This window comes from Caloenas nicobarica, chromosome 11, assembly GCF_036013445.1.
Source record: "Caloenas nicobarica isolate bCalNic1 chromosome 11, bCalNic1.hap1, whole genome shotgun sequence".
Classification (NCBI taxonomy): domain Eukaryota; kingdom Metazoa; phylum Chordata; class Aves; order Columbiformes; family Columbidae; genus Caloenas; species Caloenas nicobarica.
Window position 1 is genome coordinate 7,190,158 of NC_088255.1, and position 20,885 is coordinate 7,211,042.

Sequence of the window (20,885 nt, forward strand, 5' to 3'; positions counted from 1 at the left end):
GACAAGCTTAGGTGTTAATTACCTGGCACAGAGAGCAGAAATTAGATAATGTGGGTCTCCTTGGTTTCATAGACAAGTGTATAACAAGCACTGTAAATGCAGGCCAGAAGACAAGGTGCACATCTTTAACAGAGAGTGTAATTAACTACTGAAAGAGCTTAACCGGAGTCTGTTGCTGGCTACTTTAAAATCAGAACAGGATGTTTTCCCAGGACAGATTTCTTCTTGTTCAAAAGGAAATGGAGGAAGAAACAGGATTGTTCCTGGCTAACTGGCCAAGATGAACTATGACAGTAGTTTCTCCTGGCTCCTATGCAAGAAGAAAAAGGCTGTGCTAGTGCAGAGCATTACTTCAAAGTTGGTGCTTTCCAAACAGACTCAAAAATGTAAATATAAAGCTAAAATCTGTGCTGAAGGCAGAAAGCAACAGCTGTTATTTTAAGTCATGCACAAACCTGTTCCTCAGGTTAACTTACATAGACCTTCCTAAGATGTTCTCACAGATCTGTGTTGTTAATGCCTTTATTATGTTTGGCCCTAAAAGAACCCTGTGAAGTCTTTAGCTTTTTAATCTCCCTTTTCCGATTGAAAGAGGGTCTCTATTTTTGTGAGTTTCAGCTGTGTAGCTTAGTTCATCAGCAGTTAGTGCAGGATTTGGGACTAGAACTGGAGAAAAACAAACTATAGAATGGCTGTAATAGGAGGGATGGGACCTGAGGGGATTCCCACATGAACAGAGGAAAAAAGTCCATTTCCTACCCCTGGATTCTTTCAGACATCCAAGTAACTGGAATTTCAGAGCTAGGGATTAGTGAGCTGGACCAGTGCATCTCTCCAGATGCTGTATCTGTCAGTGATCAGTACCAGTATCTGCAGAGAAAGAAAATGCCTTTCTTCTGGAGAGATGTGCCCTAGATAGAGGTTTGTGCTGGAGACCTGAGGTATGTATCCACTCTTCTCATCCCTCTGGGGGATGGCTATGTTTAGACACGACAGCTATGGTGATTTCTCTTGGACAGTGCTACATACAGGTTGCAAAGGTTGCTGCCCTTTGGTGAAGTCATTTCTAGGTGCTGTCACAGCCTTTCCTCCAACAGATGAAACTGCTTGGCATATACCAACACATCATGAGCTGCTGTTGTGTGACAGAGAAGCCAAATCCCTTCCCTATTAGATGTGCCTTTACCTGTTTGTCTGTCATTGCTTCTGCCTAAAGCCCCCTTTTCTTTCAGGATCAGTGGCTCCTTCTGGAGTTATTCTGGTATTTTGCTTTCTATATGTATATGGGGGAGTTTCATGGGCTTTGTGCAACATTTTCCTACTGCGATGCCAGGCGGAAGAGCCAGAACACGTGTGTCACAGCCTGCCTGCCCTCTGAGCACTGGGCTGGCTTGGTGGCCTTGTTTTGGGAAGTGGGCACGTGGCAGTGATCTTCTAGGGCCATTGCCATGGAGTCAGGTTTCCAGCTTGGCTTCCTGGTGTTCTGTCACGTGCTGTTTGGCAGCCAACTGGACAAACAGGAGTGGGGGTGATTTGGTTAATATCAGATCAGGCTCTATGGAAAGTCCTGGATTCTGAGAACAGAAGTTTCTGGAAAGCACACAAATAAGTAAAACATTCCCAGGAAGTGTGCGAGAGCAGCGAGGTTACCCAGGTTTTCATGTGTCTTTTGTTTTCCTTGTCCTGATTGCTAGCCTGGGAGGTGAGAGCCTCTTGCCACCCTGGCTCAAACCCCTGGAATCTCGTCTTCCCTGCCTTCCCCAGAGCATGTGGGCCATGAAAAAAGGGTGCTTTTAGGGAACGCAGTGTGAATTTGTGACCTCTGCCCTTGCCGTTCTCATTCCTCCCCTCCTCTTGTTTTCCATAGCCTTGTACTTTTAAGCGCAGAAACATCGCTGCTGTTGGACTGTAGCACGCGATTGCTTCGCCTTTGGACTTGCACACAGCTCTGTAGCCACCGTTGTGCAGCGAGAATCTCTGCTGTTTCCTCCCGAGTGTTTTGGTGTTGAAAGCTGCCTGACCCTGCACTGTCTGCTGGTTGGAGCTGTGCAGCTGTGGAGCTTGTGGTTTGGGTGCTGGCAGACGCTGTCCTCGCGCTTTCTTTGTGCAGCTGCAGTTCCAAGAAATACAGTGAACTAGAGACCCGGCCGCAGAGAGGGGGAGGTAATACTCAGAACCTGTCAGAACATGAGTGTGTGCTTGGGGGGGACAGTTGGGGAACAGGAGTTGTAGGTGGAAGGGTGAGGTGAAGGCTCATGGGAAGCTGGAGGTGTCTGCAAAGTTTTGCGTTTATTTTGCTCAACAGAGAAAGCGAGGGGGAAAATAAACCAAATAAATGACAGCATGAATTTAGGGCAAATCTGGCAGTGAAGCAAGACTTCCTGGAATCGCAAGGTGAGAGCAGGCTGTGGGTGGCTTGGCTGAGAGACAAAAGCTTGAGAACCTCAGAGTGCTGGAGATCAAGTAGCATGGGAAGCAAATATTTGTGTCCCCTGTATGTGGAACTGCCGGTAACAGATCTCTTCCAGTTCTTGCAAGCAATTCCTTTGCTAGTCAGGACCAGGGGATCTCCCTGTACAGTTTTTAATTAACTTCTGGTAAACACAGAGTGTCTAGATGTTCCCACTTTCTCCCTGCTCTGTTTTGTGCTAAACAACACAATTTAGGTCCCTGAAAACCCCTCACTTGATGCCTGCATCACCTCTAGCCCAGTGCACTGTAAAAACCCTTCCACATACTTCGCTTTGCACCTGGCTTGCCACCCTCACGAATCCCCAGGTTTCAGAGGTGGCTGATATCACATCCAGTTATTGCAGAATTACAAAATGTCTTATTCCAGTGCATTGTTTTGTCTCTACTTTTTGCTTTTAAAACATACATAATTGCAAGTTTAATTCAACATCGAATAATCTGTACTAGTATTTTTTCCTAATCTGCCAGTTAGAATATAGCTTCTGTTTTGCTTGCCAGTCAAGTTTATTTAATAAAATAATTTATTTTCATAATTATTGAACTTTTTGATTGTAGTGAGATACTAATGTCTGGAAAAGGATGTAGTTTCTTTGGGTTGTCACATTATTTTTAATATCTTTAAATTTTCAACTATGATAAACATATATTATAAGAGAACTAGCCTTTGCCTCAGAAGTATATGAAATAACCAAGACAATAAGGCAAGGGAGGCAGGAAGTAGGATACAAAACCTAAGTAATACCAACATTCCATTTTTAATTTACATGTGGTAAAAACTGAAGTCACTCGTATTTAAACAGGAGCTTTGGCAAGCACTCTAAAATACTTCCACTGTAGAATGTGTAAGGGAGAAGTTCTATTAAAAACTCCAAGCTTGAAGTTACTAATGATCAACCTTAGGGAAGTTAATAAATGCTGAAAATTGTTCTACTGTGTGGAAGTTACATTGGATGTTGGTAGTCAGTAACTTGTGCTATTCTGTGATCAGCCATGGAGACAGATGGTACTTCTGAGCTAATGTACAGATTTCCTGGAAATATTTGTAAGTGACCAGAAATGGCTGGTATTTCAAAGAGTGATTTAATGGCCAAGCAGAATTTTTTGTGTGGCTCTTCTTCTGTGGTCTTGGAATCATCAGCACCTGCTTCCCCAAACCAGCTGCGGTTACAGTCTCTGGCTGTCTCCATTGCAAAAGTGTTTTCAAGCTGATTCATCTGGCACTGTTAGCTGAAAGGCAAAAGCCATTTTCCCACAACAGTGAGTAGCTAAGGTGCTTATTTTTCCCTTTTGCTATCTGAGCACACAGTCTCCCACAGTTCTGTGGAAGCGCGTAAGAATGTTTTACGCCATAATTGTATAGGAAAGGAATCCTGGAGCAACAACAAGGAATATGTGATTTTGGAGGCTGTTAGCAAAACCCCCTTATAAGTGCAGTGTTAATACTGACGTGGTAGCCAGGGCAGGGCATTGCAGTGTGGCTCCTCAACTCCTGCTGAGCCTGGCTTAGGTATCAGTCACCAAAGTGAGCTTTGCAGTGAGACGCACCTCTGTGAGAGGCCGCTTGGAATAGTGCCCGCCAGCCTGCGAGCTGCTGCTCCATCCCTTCTGGGTTTTTGGGTACGAGCACAGCAGAGCTCGTTGCTGAGGAGCACAAAAACTGCAGAAGATGGGAGAGAAAACAATGAAAACATTTGAAGGTGCTTGTTGCTGAAAAGTCCCTGAAGGCCTCAAAATACTGTGACTGTGCAAAGGAGCCTAAAAAAAGTTGAGGAGCCAGTGGCTCCCAAATGGCTATTGCTGGCAGAGCCAGGCTACTGGAAAAGCAGCAAAGCCTAGCACAGCTGAGTTGGAAATGGCAAAGGCCTGGAAAAGCTGATCTGAAGAAGTTATGTTACTAGGAGAAGGAGGGAGCATTTGCATGTTCAAATAAACCAAATCTTTCGCTTATGCTTTCAGGTTCTTTCAGCAGGAGGAATCAACAGGTGAAGGGTTCTACTAAAATGGAGCAGTTTGAAGCTGCCTGGCTGTGCTAGGCCAGGACAGTGTTGAAATATGCCTGTTTCTCCATCCCAGACTGTGAAGCAGTGCAAGCTTCACTTCTGTTCTTGAAGCACTGGGTGTGTGTTTGCATGCAGGGCCACAGGACATTAATATGTTTAAAAGCAGTTTGTGTCTTGTGGCAAACCTCAGAAAATACTGTCTGACAAAACAGCCTGTGTCTCAGGTGCTTTGCTGATGAGGATGTTCCGTTGAAGCCCATCTACCCTAATGTTTCATTTTTATGCCTGTTTATATCCTCCCTCCCTACTTACTGTGGATGCAAATTGGCCTAGTGTGAAGGATGACCAACAGCAACAAATATCTTAGATAAAACTACAGCTTTGCACAAGGCATCTATTACACCGTACCCCAGTTAGTGATGTATCCAAGGAAGGGCTTATGCCTTTACGTACAGGCATACCTAGTTTAGGCTCCTGAAAAAGGCCACTGCTTTACTAAAGAGAAGCTGACCTGCCCGCCAGGACGTGTTGCTTTTAAATATTCCTGCTTATGCCAAGAACATGCAAGATTCCTTGTAAAAGTGGAAGGTGGGTAATTTTCCTGGTAATGTCTTCCATTTTTACCTGTTGGCAAAATCAAGCCAATTATTCTTCATAAATTATGCTAAGCTTTCTGGATTTACAGGAGAGATCTGAGAGCAGACCTCTCAAGTGAAATAACCTAGCCGTCGTGGGAGCGTCTCAGGCAGTAAGACCCCGTTCTGTACTGTTGTACCATGAAAGCACAAGGATTGCGGGGGGTTGTGAGCACCTGCTGAAGCTGCTGATGCACTCAAGGTCTTTATAAGGTTTCTGTCTTATAGTTTTCTCCAGTGAACAGCAAGGGAAGTTCGTGCTGCAGTCTGAGGGAGGCACGTGTGTGCTTTCTCTTGTAGTTAGTCACTCATTTTCACAAACCTTATAACAGCGTATTTTTGAGACCTTTCCTGCTGTGGTAGATTTTATATGAAATTGCAAGGGGATTTTAAAAAGAGGAGGTAGATGCGAGAGAGGAGGTGGTGATAGCAGAGATGCATACAGATCCAGGAGCATAGATGAAAATCTTTTCCATGTGACTTTATACCAACAAAATGTAGTAGAAGTCCACAATGTGAAGTCCATACAGGGAGCTGCTCGTTTGGGTCATTTAGTAATTTGTTGCCTTTGCTTTTCATCTGCAGCTTGGATTATTGGTCTAGACACTGTTAGGAGCTGTACCTCTGCCTCTAGATTACATACCACACTGAGAAAGTGTAGAAATCTTACATTTTGAAGCTTACAAATTCTGAAAGCTGGATTTTTTGAGTAAATACAGTGGTGTTGCAGAAGATAATGTGCTCCAGCTGTTTGGTTATTGTTTTTCCCCACAATGCTAGAAGATTTCAGATGAGCCATGGGAAATTGTATCCTGAGGATTTGGTTACTAATTAAAGAACCTTGTGGGGAAAAGGTAGCTAAAGTGACTTCTGGCATGTCCGTTCCATTGCTGCCATCCATGTGTTAAAAATTAGCAACGAAAATACATTTTAATTGGGCTACAGAGTCAAGAAATTAAAACTCCTGTTCTCAGACCACAAAGGTGCGAGTCAAAACAGCTCCCTTCGAAAATTGATTTTTTTTTTTTCCCCCCACCCCCGCCAGGATCTTGTCTCTTTAGTTGTGGAGGAGGAATCTTGGAAATGTGAGAAGAATTCAGACCTCTGCTTCCCAGTTCCTGTCCCTCATCCTGTGATCCTGGAGATTGGCTGTGGCTCTGGAGCAATTGCTCTGAATCTGTTGTGCAAACTACCACAGGTGAGCTTTTTAAAGTGCTCATGGTACAAGAGATGTCTGTGTTTCAGGACAACTCCATTCGACTAGTCTTCACTGAGGCTTCGCAGACAAACTTCTTCGCTTTGGTGGGACTTCAGCAGCTAAGGTCTCTGACAGTCAGGTTCTGTAAGTTCAAGCTGGGTAGAAGAGGAATATTTAGGAAATGCTCTCCCCAGCTGTCTGCAGTACTGGAGACACAGAATGGAAGAAGCAAATGTGCCCATTCTTTGGCTATCACAGCTCACTATCAGTCACCTAAGCTTGAAGCACTCGTGGGTGTTGGCTTAAGCCAACATCCTGGGCTGAGGACAAGAGGGACTGAGGCATGGGCACATACTCTGTTAGCTGAATTTATGAGGCAGTCATCTCTAAAAATCACCTTGCTGTGAATTGAAAGATCTTGTCAGTACTTGAGATCAGTATGACAAGCATATGTCACTCTGCCACACCACTTTTTGGAAGTCTTTTGTTCCCTAATAACAACCCACACCTTTTGAACAGAGTGAAAAGAGCAGGAAGGGGACTGAGATCTATGTGACCCAAGCCCTTCTTGCCCTGATTATTGTGGCATGTAACATATGCCACAATACTGAGATACTGTTGGTAAACAGAAAGAAAAATGCATCCAGGTTCTGATTGCGTGTGGTTAAGGGGGAAAAAAATCCCCTTTCCTCAGAACTGCAGACCAGCCGGTTCCTTCTCATGAACGAGAATTACTGTGGCCAGCCCCTCCTCTTGTAGAAGACTTGGTGTGTAAGAATTAGAGGTGGATGCCTGAATTCCTCCTTGCAGTGGCCTAATGAGGTTAATACTTGAGTTTCATGACTTCAGAGTATACCTACTCTCATTTCCTGAGCTGTACTTCATGCTCTTTTCCTTGCCTGTTAAGTTGAAGAGCTGTGTCAGTCTGTCCTTGTAAGTGATAAGTCCTTTCCCAGCTGAGTCACACAAACTTCTATGCCCAGAGAAATGAGGAGCCTTGACTGATTAGAGTTAGTGGTAACCACACTGACAGCTAAGTGGAGTTTACGCTCTGTGTGATCGTTTTAGGGTTTGAGGCAGAATTTGGCACTAGGGTATTGAGGAAATAACAGCAACTTTTCACTCATGGATTCAGCTGTGTCCTTCACCTTAAGGGTCAGCTTTATGTGTGTGGGTGCTGGTGTAAGGCTGTGAAATTAATCCCCTTAGGAATGATGGCTGACACACCATCATCTCCAAATGCAAAGTAGTTTCTTTGGGCAGGCTTTCTCTATGTAAATACTTACTAACATCTGTGTTTAAAAAACATTAAGCAAAGCAAAAACAAGTCAAGCCTTTGCCTGCGCTGTTCCCAAGGTGGAATGGAAGGTCAAACGAATTTTTAACTGTGTAGTACTCTTTCTTAATGTTATGCTGGAGGATTCTCAAATACTTGGCACACAGTCAAGTATGTGCAGTCAATACATGCAGTGAATGTGCTATAAGGCCTGCAGTGGAGTAACTGGTCAAAAGATGTCTGCACAACAGATGGAAAATGCCAGAACCTCTGTCCAAGTAGTTGTGTTGATGCTGGGAGTGATTCTATCTCCATTAGAGAGGAGAAGCTTAGGACATTGTCTTCCTTTAACCTGTGTCTACCCCAGACTAGCCAGAGCATTAAGTTTCACACGACCAGGAGCTGTGAACATATCAGGTGATGCGAGTCAGTGTGACTCCATTGTTGTCAGCTGAGTCAGTTCAGTCAGAAGCCTGTCTATTTTGGTAGGCTGCTGGCAGTGTTGCAGAGTGCCTTCTGTCACATTAGTGGCCTTACTAGAAGTGATTCATGATCCCATCAATGCCCTGAGATGCATTCTTTTAGGAGCCAAGAGTGAACAGTGAATTGCCAGCCCTCATCTTGCATGTCACTTTTGGCAGCACATGTCTGCTCAGGAACCTTGATGTTGTAATACTTATTTGTTGTTGGTTTTTTCTGTCTCAGAGCCAGGTGATAGCTGTGGATAAAGAGAAGACTGCTGTGGATCTCACCAGGGAGAATGCACATAGGTACAAGCCCACATATTACCCATTCTTTGTAAATTGTTGTCTGAGGAAGACTGAGAGTCCTCGATATTTGGGCATATGGTTCATGTTTATTGCCACTGGAAACCAAGGATTGTTTTCCTAGGTTGAGCTCCTGAAGTGTGTAAGAATTCAGAAAAAAATGCTTATATTTACCAGACTATATTTTTCCTTTGACTTGTGAGTGCAAAGGACAGCTTTGCAAAGACAGCAGCCTAAATAAAGTAATAGTACCTAAATGCTGTCTTTCAAGGGTTTTCAAAGTGTTTTGCGGTAACTGCTCTTATCTGTCTCTGCGAACTTTGGAAACTCAAGGTAGCAGGTAACAAGGATGTTTATGTCACTTGGAAGGTTAAGAACAAGTACAGCCTGAATCTTTCTCTCTCTGGCTTCCTATGTCCTTATTGCTATGCTTGTTTCTGTCATTGCTCTGCTAGATATAACCTTGCACACTTGAATAGCACCTTCATTCTGTGCTAGTGTGGTGTCCCTCAGCATCCTCCTTGCAGCCTTGGCTTTGGTGGGAATGGTGCTGCTGCGTTCCATGCTGTTTGCACAACACTTGCACTGTGGCTGGATGTTCAGAGCTGCCAAATCATAGAATAGTTTGGGCTGGAAAGGACCTTTAAAGATCATTTAGTCCAACTCCCTTGCACTTACTCAAGCATCTAGTGCCTGCAGTCAGAACAGCTCTGTACCAGGTTGACTTGGTCCTTCCTAATGGCTCCGCTTTCTCAGTTAGTTCTTCTCAACCCAGGTTATTCTGGTTTGTCACTAACAGAGTGAGCACCAGAGCTAGAATCTCAGTATGCTTTTGAGTTCAGGATCTCAGTCTCTGTAGACATTATAAGAGGTGCAGAGCTCTAGAATGTATTCATATCCTCAGAAACCACTGGGCCCTAGGCATTTATCAGAGCAGTTACAGCAAGGATTCCTATTGCTACCTCTTATGAAGTCTAGTACAGCAGTGAGCTATAAATGGTGCTCATTAACTGACTTTTCTGTCCACAGGGCCCACATACCCTTTTTTTCCCAAACTGCGGCCAGCGTTGGGGTTAGAGACACGCTACTTCTGTTGCTGGATGCACTGAGCTGCATCTCTTCACTTGCACCCCAATCCCTGCTCTTGTGTGAGTCTGAAGTGATGTGTAGAACAAGCCATTCCCAAACCTGTCACCTCACTAATACCCTTTGCCTCCTAGTCCAGTTACAGGGAGTGAAGAGCAGAGATTTCTGTCTGATGTTTGACTGTCAAACCAAGCTCTGTTGCAATTTTTCATAGATATAAAGGATGGCCAGATCTCTGCCTCCTTGGTAGATTATTGCTCTAGCATCTGGGAGAAATTATCTTGCTTATTAACATTACATGCTGGCTTGAAGTGGCTGAGCAAGTATAAATGCTGTGCCAGAGAACTTCATAATTCTCCATGCATATTTTCATTGTGTCCTTGTGATCTTGTCCGTGGCATGGTGCCCTGCAGTTCTTGTGAGAGAAGCCAGTAGGCTAAGCTGTGTTACTGCCAGCCTGAAGCTAGCTTGGTTCCTGCCTTCTTTTCAGAGCTCCTTTATCACAGCTGTGTTCTCCAGGTGCCTAGGTGAGTCTTGCTCTCAGTAAATCAATCCCAGTGCCAGATGGGCACATGCAGAGTGCTGCAGGAATCCTCCTCTTTCTCAGTGCCTGTGTGTGCTGACAGGGCAGTACCATAGGCCCTCAGCAAAGGCAAGCAGGACTTGGGTATAAGACCTTTGGCACAGCGTACCCTGTGGACCCTCTTGGGTAGTCCTGAGGTGTTTGTTACACTGAAGAGCTGGAGGAAAACTCTGCCACTGTGGTGGGTCTCTCATGGGAGGAGAGAACATGCTGGGAAGAGCTGGGCAGTTTTGTTTTCTCCAGACATTGACTGCACTGAGGACAGGAGTTTGGGGACAGTGCAGACACTGCCACAATGTGCTGTTACTGGTCTGGGAATGGCATCTCCTGTGGGAGCCTTGGAGTCTGTCTTCACCAGCAGATCTTGACCAGCCTTATCTTTCTGACTTCGCACAGTGTTTCCTATGACGCTGCTTAGATGTCTTCACAAGCACATTGCAAGCCTGGTGAGAAGGGAGGTATTTTGGTGGGTGGACCATGTATCTGAGGAATTAGAGGTTCTGTTCCTTCCTTGCTTTCTCACGCTGTCTGTTTCTGTGACCTCTCCTGTAATATCAGGCTGCCACCAAGCACAAAGGCTGCTTTCAGACTGGTTCTCTTTCCTGTCCCAGGAGCATCAAGGGAGCTTGGCTCAGGATTCCTAAGATTTAAGGGAATCACTGTCTCAACTATTTGCCCTTGGCAGGGAGCATGTTCTATAGCAAGCTGGGAACAAGGGATGGATCATGCCAGGTTGTGACAGCCTGGAGCACCATAAACACCATGCAGGGGCAGTCTGGCAGTCTCAAGGCTGTTCTACCTTGGATTAGTGCAGTGAGTCAGATGAGAATCTGGGCCAAGATTTCTCTCTAAGAAATACCAACATATTTATAGACCTGTTTATTAAAATTGGAAACGAGCATGCTTCCTTGCTCACTTGCCACAAGTAACGGGGAGGTGTTTGTGTCTTCTAATACCTTCAGTGGTTCTGTTGCTGTGAGCACCCCAGGGATGTCTGGCTGCTGATGGATGACACTGACCATAGCGTGTGTTTCCCAATTAATGTCCGCAGAGATGTCGGGGCAAGAAAGAGTTAGAAACTGGCATCCGAGAGATCCTACTGTGTATTTTAAAAATGTTATAGTGTGCAGTCTGTGCATGGCTGTCCCTGGAAGAGTCTTTTTCCCTAGCTCTGTGTCTGGCACAGGGGTTCTGCTGCACTGTGTGCGCCTGCCTCCCAGTAGCATGCGGTAACATCGCATTACCTTAACACTGGCATGTGAGGTGAGGTCCAAAGATGCCCAGAAAATACACTTGGATGCTGGAACACTGTTAAGATCTAGATTACTAAAGAGGCTGGAGGAAGAATGTAGCAAATATGAGCATGTTGTCTCCACTTAAAATAGCAGGTTTACGTTTGAAGGGGTTGATTTTGTTTCGTGGGTTTGGTTTGGTTTGGGTTTTTTTCCCTGGGATGGTGAGCTCACCTGGGGGAGGCCTTGGAGATGTAGTTAATATGCAGCAGGATGGGGGAATACTGCTGTATGTATGGCAAGGGTGATACATATAGGTTTGCGTGGACAGGAGCTGCACCCTGGAATCACTGTGGGTGCATGGTGTGCTCTTTGCTTTGTATGTTGTTCATGGGGGAAAGAGCAGATCCTGAACGTCCCTTGTGGCTTGACAGGAACCTGGTTGCTGTTGGTGGGGTACAATATATGTGTATCAGATAAGAGGTGTGATATTTAATCATCTGTTTATAGTATGTGTTGCTCATTAATCTACACAAAGGTGCCTCCTAATTTTTCTTCTTTCTGTTTTCTCTACAGGCTGCAACTCCAAGACAGGATCCACATCCTCCACCATGATGTTTCACACAGTAACTCTTTTCACTGTTATAATATCATTTGTCTTTCTTCCTTTTCACTTTGCTGGGGGGAGGTGAGCAGGAGAGACAGCCAGGGGATCCCTTTGGGATGCAGGTGTCAGAGGGTGTTGAAGTCAATAGAGAAAATGATCAGTAAGAAGTGAGCCAGTGACGCTTTACCCGTCAGAGATTTCCAGGCCAGATGATCAGCCGAGAGAAGTCCCTGACTGCATCAGAAGTTGAATTGCTCTTGATTTTTAGATGTCTAAAAGTTGTATGTGAGCTGGTAGTCCAGGTGCTCTCTGGTGTTCCTGGGGAGAGGCAAATACATAGACAGGGTAATTCATTACATGCTGACTTGGATGCTTTAGATAAACATGTATGTGCCTGTCTCTCCATTGATGTTAAAGCGAGCCCAGATATTTAGCTTAGATTAAATGCCCAGCCTTATTCACCTGAAATTAGGTGAGCTGAACCAGGGAAGGATACCTGTTGTCATGCCCAGACCCAGTTGAAACCAGTTTGGTAAGGTTCAGCTGTTTTTTAGCCAGGAAGTCCAGCATGGTAGGTTCATTATTGCACCTTTCTGACCCTGTATTGTTTTTGACACTGTACTTTTGGGTATGCCTGCACAGTCGTCTCTCTGAAAAGCCAAGTTTGTGCTGTCCATACTCCAAAGAGTAGTAAGCCAGCCAGCTCCAGTCCAAGAGCCGTGTAGCCGTGTTGGCATTGCACCTGCATGGGCAAGCCCTGTGCCAAGAGGATGGCCCAAGGACAGGGCCACACTCACATAGTGACATGATGGCTGATGCTGGGCTGGTGCATGTCAGTCCAGACAGTAGCATGAACGTAGCGAGCTGAACCTTGTCTGCGGAAGATCAAACCATTAGATGGTTGATACTGCTGAGAGGGTCTGGCCCATTTGCTCATTAGAGGTCCTTCTGCAGCTCTGATAAGAGGGAGGATGTGCATCCTGCCAGCTAGTCTAAGCTCCCACTTAGGTCTTCGTGTGCTCTTTCGAGTTATGGTTGCTGCTTTAGATCCAGATGGACGCAGAGTTCCAGAACATCAAGGTCCTGTGCTTTGGAATATGTTCTGCTAAGTGGGACTGTTGATACGAAAAAAATGATACTTTGCCTGTGCTTAGCTTTGTATCACTCTTGCATCCCAGAGGTGGGAGGGTGAGCAGGCCAGGCTACCACAAAAAGAAATGGGATAAAATTTTGTTAGAAAAAGGCAGAGCCAAACACACATGGGCATGTGTCTGGAGATATGGTTTCCTGGATAGCATTTTAACACTGAGCTTATAGGGAAGGTTGCTATGGTTGAGAGCTGGTTGTGTTTTGTTTTCTTTTCTAGGTTCTGCCAAGCAGCTGCTACTCTGGGGCCCCTTAGACTTCATAGTCAGTAACCCTCCATATGTCTTCCATGAAGACATGGCTTCCTTGGATGCAGAAATCCTCTGGTAATCAGACAAATAGATTTTTCATCTTCTGTTTCCTGAAGCAAGGTTTTCTGTGTGCTTCCTTATATGACACACCATTGCACACAAACGGTGCAAATATAGCATACATGTGCATAGCGTAGACGTGTTTATATGGTATATAATAACATAGTGTTACTTTGATACTGCTTACAGGTCAGAAACAATATCAAAGTATTTAAATATTTATAAAAATGGAAAAAAACACAAACTTTGAAATTAACAAGTTTCTAATGCAAAACTGTTTCAGAACATTTGTCCTGTTAGACTTCTTTTATATATATATATATAAGTGTGTGAGTTTATGGAAGAAAGTACAAGTAACCTGAGCAGCTTTTTGTGATGGAAAAGAAACTTGAGTGGAAATGCTACAACTCATTCTCATCCCAGCACTTGTATTAAGCAAACAAGCCCACACAAACACAAATAATCTCTTTTGGTATGTGGAACTACTTTGTGCTGGTTCCTCCTCAGAATTGGTTGTCGTGTGTGTCAGGACAAAGTCCTGCACCCACCTCTGTGCAAGGCATGCACCGGAGCTGATTCTGGAAGCTGAGCCTTCTCCATCCTAATTCTCTCTGCTGGATTTAGAAGGCAGTGTGGCCTGGTTGAAATAAAGCAAGTGATCCCTTGCTGTACATCCCACTCTCTCCCTGTCCAGCTTGCACAGAGGGAGCAGATCCACGTGTTAGAACTGTGTGACCCTGGCTGCGGTTGGCTTATAAATTTCAGGAAGAATTCAGGGGATGTTTTCTGTTTGTGCTCAACATGGAGTTTCTCAGCCTAGTGGTAGCTGTTTTTTTACTGCCCATATTTGACATTAAAGCTCTGAGTGCTGCCACCTGCTACGAGAGTGCTGGAGTTTGGGTGGGTTGGGTGCATCTTTCTCCATGGAGTATGGGGCATTGCATCATCAAGGACATGGGTCAGGCCACATGAATTGCTGTTAATCTTATTCCCGCACTCCAGCTATGAGAACCTTGATGCACTGGATGGGGGAGATGATGGGATGAGAGTCATCAAAACAATTCTGGCTTTGGCTCCTTCTCTTCTGAAGGATTCTGGGTAAGCACTGTTCTCTGTTTGAATCTCATGTCTTTTCTCCATTCACTTCTATAACATGTTTTCTTTTCGTGCAGGAATGTACAATGGGAAAATGGTTGCAAAAATGTCCCCCACCCCATCTAATAATAGCGGTTTAAAAAATGTCATGTGTATAAGCAAAATTAGCTTGAAATTGGTTCATAAAGGGATATGAGCCTTCCTTGACCAATGGTGCTGTTTCATAGTCATTAGTGGAGAATCTTTAAAGGTCAAAGCAACAAAAGAACATGAAAGAGAGCAGCAGAGAAAGACAGAGGGGAAAAAAAAAAAAGGAAGCTTTTAAAGCAGAATAACTGAAGGAGAAGAAATATATTGCTCTGTGAGAATGGATGTAGATCTCTACTTCTCTCCCACCCTTTAATTAGGGGAAACTTGTTTATTGTGCCAGGATACAATGCAGAATATCCCAAGAGAAAGATGATCAGCCAGGGGTAGTTTCTGAATGTTAAATTTCTCCATGGTTAATACTCAAGACTGATTGTTTCTATTCTCTGTCATGTGGGATCCATTTTGTGCTTAAAGATCAACATGCTGATACCCAAAAGTCTCTTGTGCCAGGGCATTCACATATCCTGTTGAAAATTCCTGGCATTTTACCAGCATAAGAAAGGTCATTGAAAATCTGCTCTTTTAAAATAAGAAACAGGAATATTCCTCATGCTTCACATGACCACAAGAGCAGAAGATGCTCCTCAGAACTTCCCAGCAACAGAGATTGGTCCCATGAGGTTGTTTGTTAGGATTGGTTTTTTTCCTTCCCTTTTTGCTTCTTTTATAAGGTGGAGCCCCCCTTGAGGAGAGGAAGTTTTTTAAGGTCAGGAATGACATCCACACCCTTGTAGTTAGTTTGGTGAATTTATAGGGATCCTTCAGTGTGGGATGTTTTAGGAATTCTCAGGAGAGCGTATGGTTGGGGCTTGGCCTCTGTGCTTTGCCTGTTAAACTTGTATCGTGCTGCATTGTCACAGGCTGTAACCAGTCCCATCGTCTCCATGTAACCAGCCTGTAAGCTGGGCTGGTTCTGCCTCGTTGCAGCAGTGGAGGCTCAGAAATGGGCCAGTGTCACACAGCCTGGCTGCAGCAGATGGAAATAGCCGTGCAGTGTCCAGGCCTAGTCCTGGTCCGTTGAGGTTGTCCGATTAGTTCCCTTACCTCTGCACTTTGCTTTCTACACTCCTCTGTGTGGGTCCGAATGCTGGTGGTATTTTCATAACTGATTTATGGAGGTATTTACTATGGGAAAATGTGTGTACTAACTTGTACTTTATGACTGTTGCTACTGGGACTTAATGCCACCCTGCTTATGTAAAGAGGAATTTCATGCCAGTCCAGTTCATGCATTTGCATCATAAAACTTTGTTCTGGCTTTATATCTTTGGGGGCCTCAGAAAGACAGAGCTGGTGATATCTCTGCGTGGGGTTCAAAAGTGATCCTTAGATCTTGATACAGAGTTTAACTGCTCACACAGAGGAGTACTGTGAGAATTCCCCCCAATATCAACTCTTTCTCCCCCTGAAGGAGGCAGTGGGATCTGCATGAACAGTGATGATCTGGTTTAGGACTATTGGATTGCAGTGTGTTTGCTCATCTTCTCATTTCCCGCGCTGATAGGAGTCATCCAGAAAGAAAGACCTTAATTTTTGTAAGCTTAGCAACCTAAATGTGTGTGCATCTCCCCACTTCTTACTCCCAAACGTGTCCTTTCAGGAGTGTGTTTCTGGAAGTTGATCACAGACACCCAGATATGGTGGAGAACTGGCTACAGGCACACCCCAACTTACTACTTGTCCTTCGGGCCATTCACAAGGACTTCTGTGGCAAGTAAGTCTTTTTTACCTTCAGAGTTTTGATTCAGATGTAGGTCTGTGTCCTTAGTAGATTATGTCCCTGCACTCTAGTGTGCTGAATGAACTCAGCCAGAAAAAGTCCACAACTGAAGCCAATCTTTAATAAAATAGGGGCTTCCTTCAAGTATGTCAACCTTCATATATCCTGAAATAGCCTGGCAAGTGTTTCCGAGTCAGAAATTCTGATGCAGATGAGCATTTCTGATGGGGTGACTAGCTCTGGTGAGATTATCACCACTGGAAAATTGCTGCTTTTATATAGTAGGCTGGAGGTAGTGGCATGTTCTCCCTAGCAAGACTTTAAAGCTCTGGTCATTCTTTTTCCCACAGGCCTAGGTTTCTGCACATCCAAAAACAAAGCAGATGACAACAGTACCAGAAATCTCTTCTTGCAGTATGCTTTTTGCCAGCGAGCCCTGCTGAACAGCTTGTTGAAAACTCTGTGTGGCAGGAGAAGTCTCTACTTCAGTCACTAGTGCATTGGACTCTCCATGCAGTGGTAGAGCCCCCAGTTCCTGATACAGACTTACTCCAGAGAGACAGAAGTTTGGCAAAGCATGTAGAAGTGTTTCACTTTCTTCAGAGAACTACATGCAAGTTTCTAGTTTGTTCTGCTAAAGTGACTCAGATCTCAGGACCCAATATGGAAGAGTAAGAGTTCACAGCTCCAGATATCTCATTGCCGTGATGGCAAATTTCAAAGAAATACATTAAAAATACAGCTTCTCAACACATCAGATCACCCATTTGACCTAGAAGGAATTTAGCTTTTTTTTTTTTTAACCTTGAGATGAATTCGTAGAGAATGTGACCAGATTGGGTGATAGATACAAACTCTGTCTTATATTGACACATGGATTTGCAGGTATAATGGGACATGACTAACCTGCACATTTCAAATTCAGTCCTGCTCCAGGATCCTGATGCTCCAGAACAGATCTCCAACAGCAATGCAGCGTTTGTTTCCCAGTCCTGCTGAGTGAGATGTCATTGAAGGATCAGGGCACGTGTTGCACCATCTGAACCTACAGCAACCGATACTTCGTGGGTGCTGCCAGAAACAATCAAAACATTGTAATAAAGATAGTGCTTCAGATCAGTGTCCTCACAAGAATTGTTGTGCAGTTAACTTCTCAAACATGCTAGCAGGCCTGAGTAAACATCTGGCATCCTCACATTGCTTTTGATAGCAATAGAAGTGCCTAACTTCCATGTAAGGCATTTAAATGCAGGACTTTACAAAGCAGGCCAGAATCGCTACTCCAGTTTTGCAGATGGAAAAGTTGAAAAGCAGGAGGTGAAATGAATTGTACAAGATTTGACAGCAGGCTAAGTTTGGAATAGGACCCAGACTCTTAACAGCCGTGGGAGTAGCTGAGGTCTGTTTCTTTGGGAAGGATGACTCAGAGTAGGGCTGCTTCTGAGAGAAGTCCCCAAAATGGACAGTCACCATCACGATATTATACATAATGGAAGGATTAAATTCACACTGCTTCTTGTTGTTGCTGTTGTTTCCAGTGTTGCAAGTTCCCTTCCTGACCATAGCTAGCCAGGGAAGGAAGGAAAGCAAAGCAAAGGATCTGGTCTACAAGTCTGAATGGAAGCACTTGCTGGGCTGGTGGAGGTGTCCAGGCAGCAACAGATGCTCTGTCCAGGCCGAACTGGGAGTACACAGCCAGAACGTGAGCTAGAAGCTGCATCAGTAAACTGCATCTGTTTGGAAGGCTGCAGCAGATTCTGAGGGCTTTAGATAAGTACTGATACATCCTAGTGCCTTTCTCCTCTACCTCTCCCACACTCACACTCCTCACTCTTTAATTTGCTCTTTAACTCCTGAACATTGGCCCTGCTTTTCCACAGATACCTGAGCTGCTCTGATGTACCAGTGCTCAGATCTCTAGATGGATCCTCTCCCCACCTTCTGGGCATTTACAGCTCTGCTCACAGACTGGCTTTTCACCCTGTCGTACCACACAGCCCTGCATTTATCCTCCCCACTGCTCTACGCACCCCAGTACTTTGCCGTGTCCTATACACCCTTTACCTGAAGTTACGAGCCTCCTCTGGGCTGCAGTACCTGCCCTGGGTAAACATAGTAGAGGAAATCTAGGGAAGAAGAGAATTAAAAAAAGTTTGGTTGAAGTGCACTTGATCCCAGGTCTGGAAATACAGTTCCAGCAGAGCTGATCTCTGGCAGTTTCGCCTGTTAGAGCCCTGAGTACAAATTGTAGTCAAATAGATGGTGGTTTGTTTGTGGGTTTTTTTTTTAAATAATAGTTTAGAGTATTTTTTAAAGTTCAGTTTGTCAGACTTGTTTGTTTAACTTTTAAACAGATTTCATAGATTTTCTCTGGGTGTTGGCAGTGTTTATGAAACAGAGCAACACACACAGCTTGATTCTGCAGGATACTTTAAAAGCTGGGTAGTTTGCTGCCTTATGAGGGTGTTAAATAACATCACATTGCATTCTTCAATGGGTAGGCTGATTCCCTGCAGCAGGCTGGAGTGAGCCGTCCCTCGGAGAGCACTGGTGGCTGGGCTGCAGAAAGCACTGTGCCTTTTCTTAGAAGCATCAACCGATCAATCACTTGTCAGAGCAGGACACTTTCTCTGTTAGACGAACTTTTGGTCTAATCCAGTAGGACAAGTGTTGAATTCCTCTATTTATAGCCAAAGTGATAATAAAAATGCTTGCATTTCTCTGGGTTTGTGCTGCATAATGGTTATATGTCTCACAAAAATCACGTGGTACTGTTGACCTTCTCATAAAGGCAAGAATGGAGAAAAATTGTTCTTCCTCCCAAGAGGCTGGATTTATTTGTCAGACTGACATCTGAGGAAATGTGCTGGTGCAGTACAACGTGTTCTTCAGTGCTTTAAGCACGTTGGCCGAGGCTCTTTTTGGTACAGATGCACTGCAAAGCTTTTTGGAGACAATGGTTTTAAGAAATGAGAGGCGCTCCCAGCGCCCTTGCTGCAGCACTGGGCCGTGTCTGTGTTGTGTTCACTGCCTGCGGGCAGGAGGCTCAGCTGCTCCAGCAATGCTCTGTGCACGTGAGCTCTCTGCAGCGGCATCGCTGCTCCCCGAAGCCACAGAAGGCTGATGCTTCAGTCGGCATTTTATGTAATCCAGTATCTGACATACATGTGATTTTTCTGGTAACTTACTGGGTCTTTGGAACCGTATCAAAACGGTGATTGGTTTCCTGAAGTGATGCTTTCAGAGAGGGGCTTTGTTTTTGTCCAGGACTCTGAAGAGTGTGCTTGTGTGTGCTGTGTTTTGGAGAGTTACCAGTTGTGAGGTCTCTACTAGCGTAACACCGGCCTTCCCTGAGGAGGAGCCGCTAACAGCTCAGGCTTTGGCACAGCCCTGCAGATGGTGCTGCGGGCCCAGCTTAGCTGTGTCTGTGCTGGAGACCAGTCCTGGCTCAGGCTTCCAGCTGTGTGGGGACCATGGCAAGGTGCAGTGCCCCAGCGAGAGAGCTGAGGTCAACAGAGGGCTTCAGTGTCGATGTGGCTGTGAAGGGGCTTTGACCTCTGTCCCTGCGCCAGTAAAACAGCTTCTGCGTGGGGATCGTGCAGGAGAGCTGGAAGGGGACCTCACAGCTGTGATACAGGACTGGGTTTGCACCTCATACTGTTAATGGAACCCTGAAGCCTGTATTAACCCATGATTTTGGACAGTCTCTAGTATGCTAGAGGACAGAGAGTATGATTCTTGTTCTGGTGTAATCTCCACGTAAGCACCCTGAAATGTGAGTACCACCTGTGTTTTCAGTCTCCCACCCAAGATGTGGGGTGAAAGGGACTTTATCCAGGACCTTAGAGAATCAAAGAAATGTGTTTGTCTTCGCAGTGCTCTCAGCCGAGCCTGTGCTTTTGTAGAGATGAGACTCCTTTCCAGGTGAGGAACAGAGAGTGACTCCACTCGGGTGACACAGATATCTCTGGGGACCCAGGTGGGTGTGGGTGGGTGTGGATTCCTGGCCAGCATTCAGTTTCTTGATGCAGGGCCATAGATCAAAATGGGCTGGAAGGGAGTTTGACAGTCATCTAGCCCGACTGCCCTGTCCAAGTAAGAATCAACTTGGCTTACATCATTCCTGACAAATGTTTGCCCAACCTGATTTAAAAGGCCTCCAAGGCCTTTTGCATGCAATCTGTTCTGGTGCTTTGTTGTTCTTCCTGCTAGAAAGTTGTGCATTGTACCTAGTCTTCCTTGCTGCCATTAAAGCTGAGTACTTCTCCTGTTCTGAGGTGGAGAACAGCTAACTCTCTCTTTAGAGCCGCTTTCATGTGGTAGTCTGTTCCTGTGTTTCCTCACAGTCTTCATTTCTGAGGGGAAGAACACTAACACGGTGTTGTTCCTGTAGGCCGTTTGCACATCCTTCCCTCCCTGCCTGCGAGATGTAAAGGGGGCCGGGGTGCTGCAGGGTAGTGTGCTGCACATGTGCCAGGTGATACTCATGCCTATGGTGGCTGGAAAAACAGCTGCTACAGCTCTTCTTGTTACAGGGGAGGAGTCATTTCCCAAGCAGTGAAGACCAAACTAAAACTTGCAATAACATTTTGTTTGTCTGGGCAAGT

The 20,885-nt window shown here is 45.0% G+C and overlaps 1 protein-coding gene across 1 annotated transcript in view; it reads left to right on the forward strand.

Moving 5' to 3' along the window:
- HEMK1 (HemK methyltransferase family member 1) overlaps nt 1-18,981 on the forward strand; it is a 31,251-nt gene extending 12,270 nt beyond the window's left edge. The window contains exons 5-11 of the mRNA XM_065642523.1: nt 6,153-6,305; nt 8,287-8,351; nt 11,826-11,875; nt 13,223-13,328; nt 14,316-14,411; nt 16,159-16,272; nt 16,629-18,981. Of these exons, the coding sequence (XP_065498595.1) occupies nt 6,153-6,305; nt 8,287-8,351; nt 11,826-11,875; nt 13,223-13,328; nt 14,316-14,411; nt 16,159-16,272; nt 16,629-16,665 (621 nt within the window). The 3' untranslated portion in view covers nt 16,666-18,981. The remainder of the gene's footprint in view (nt 1-6,152; nt 6,306-8,286; nt 8,352-11,825; nt 11,876-13,222; nt 13,329-14,315; nt 14,412-16,158; nt 16,273-16,628) is intronic.
- Nucleotides 18,982-20,885: the final 1,904 nt, after the last annotated feature.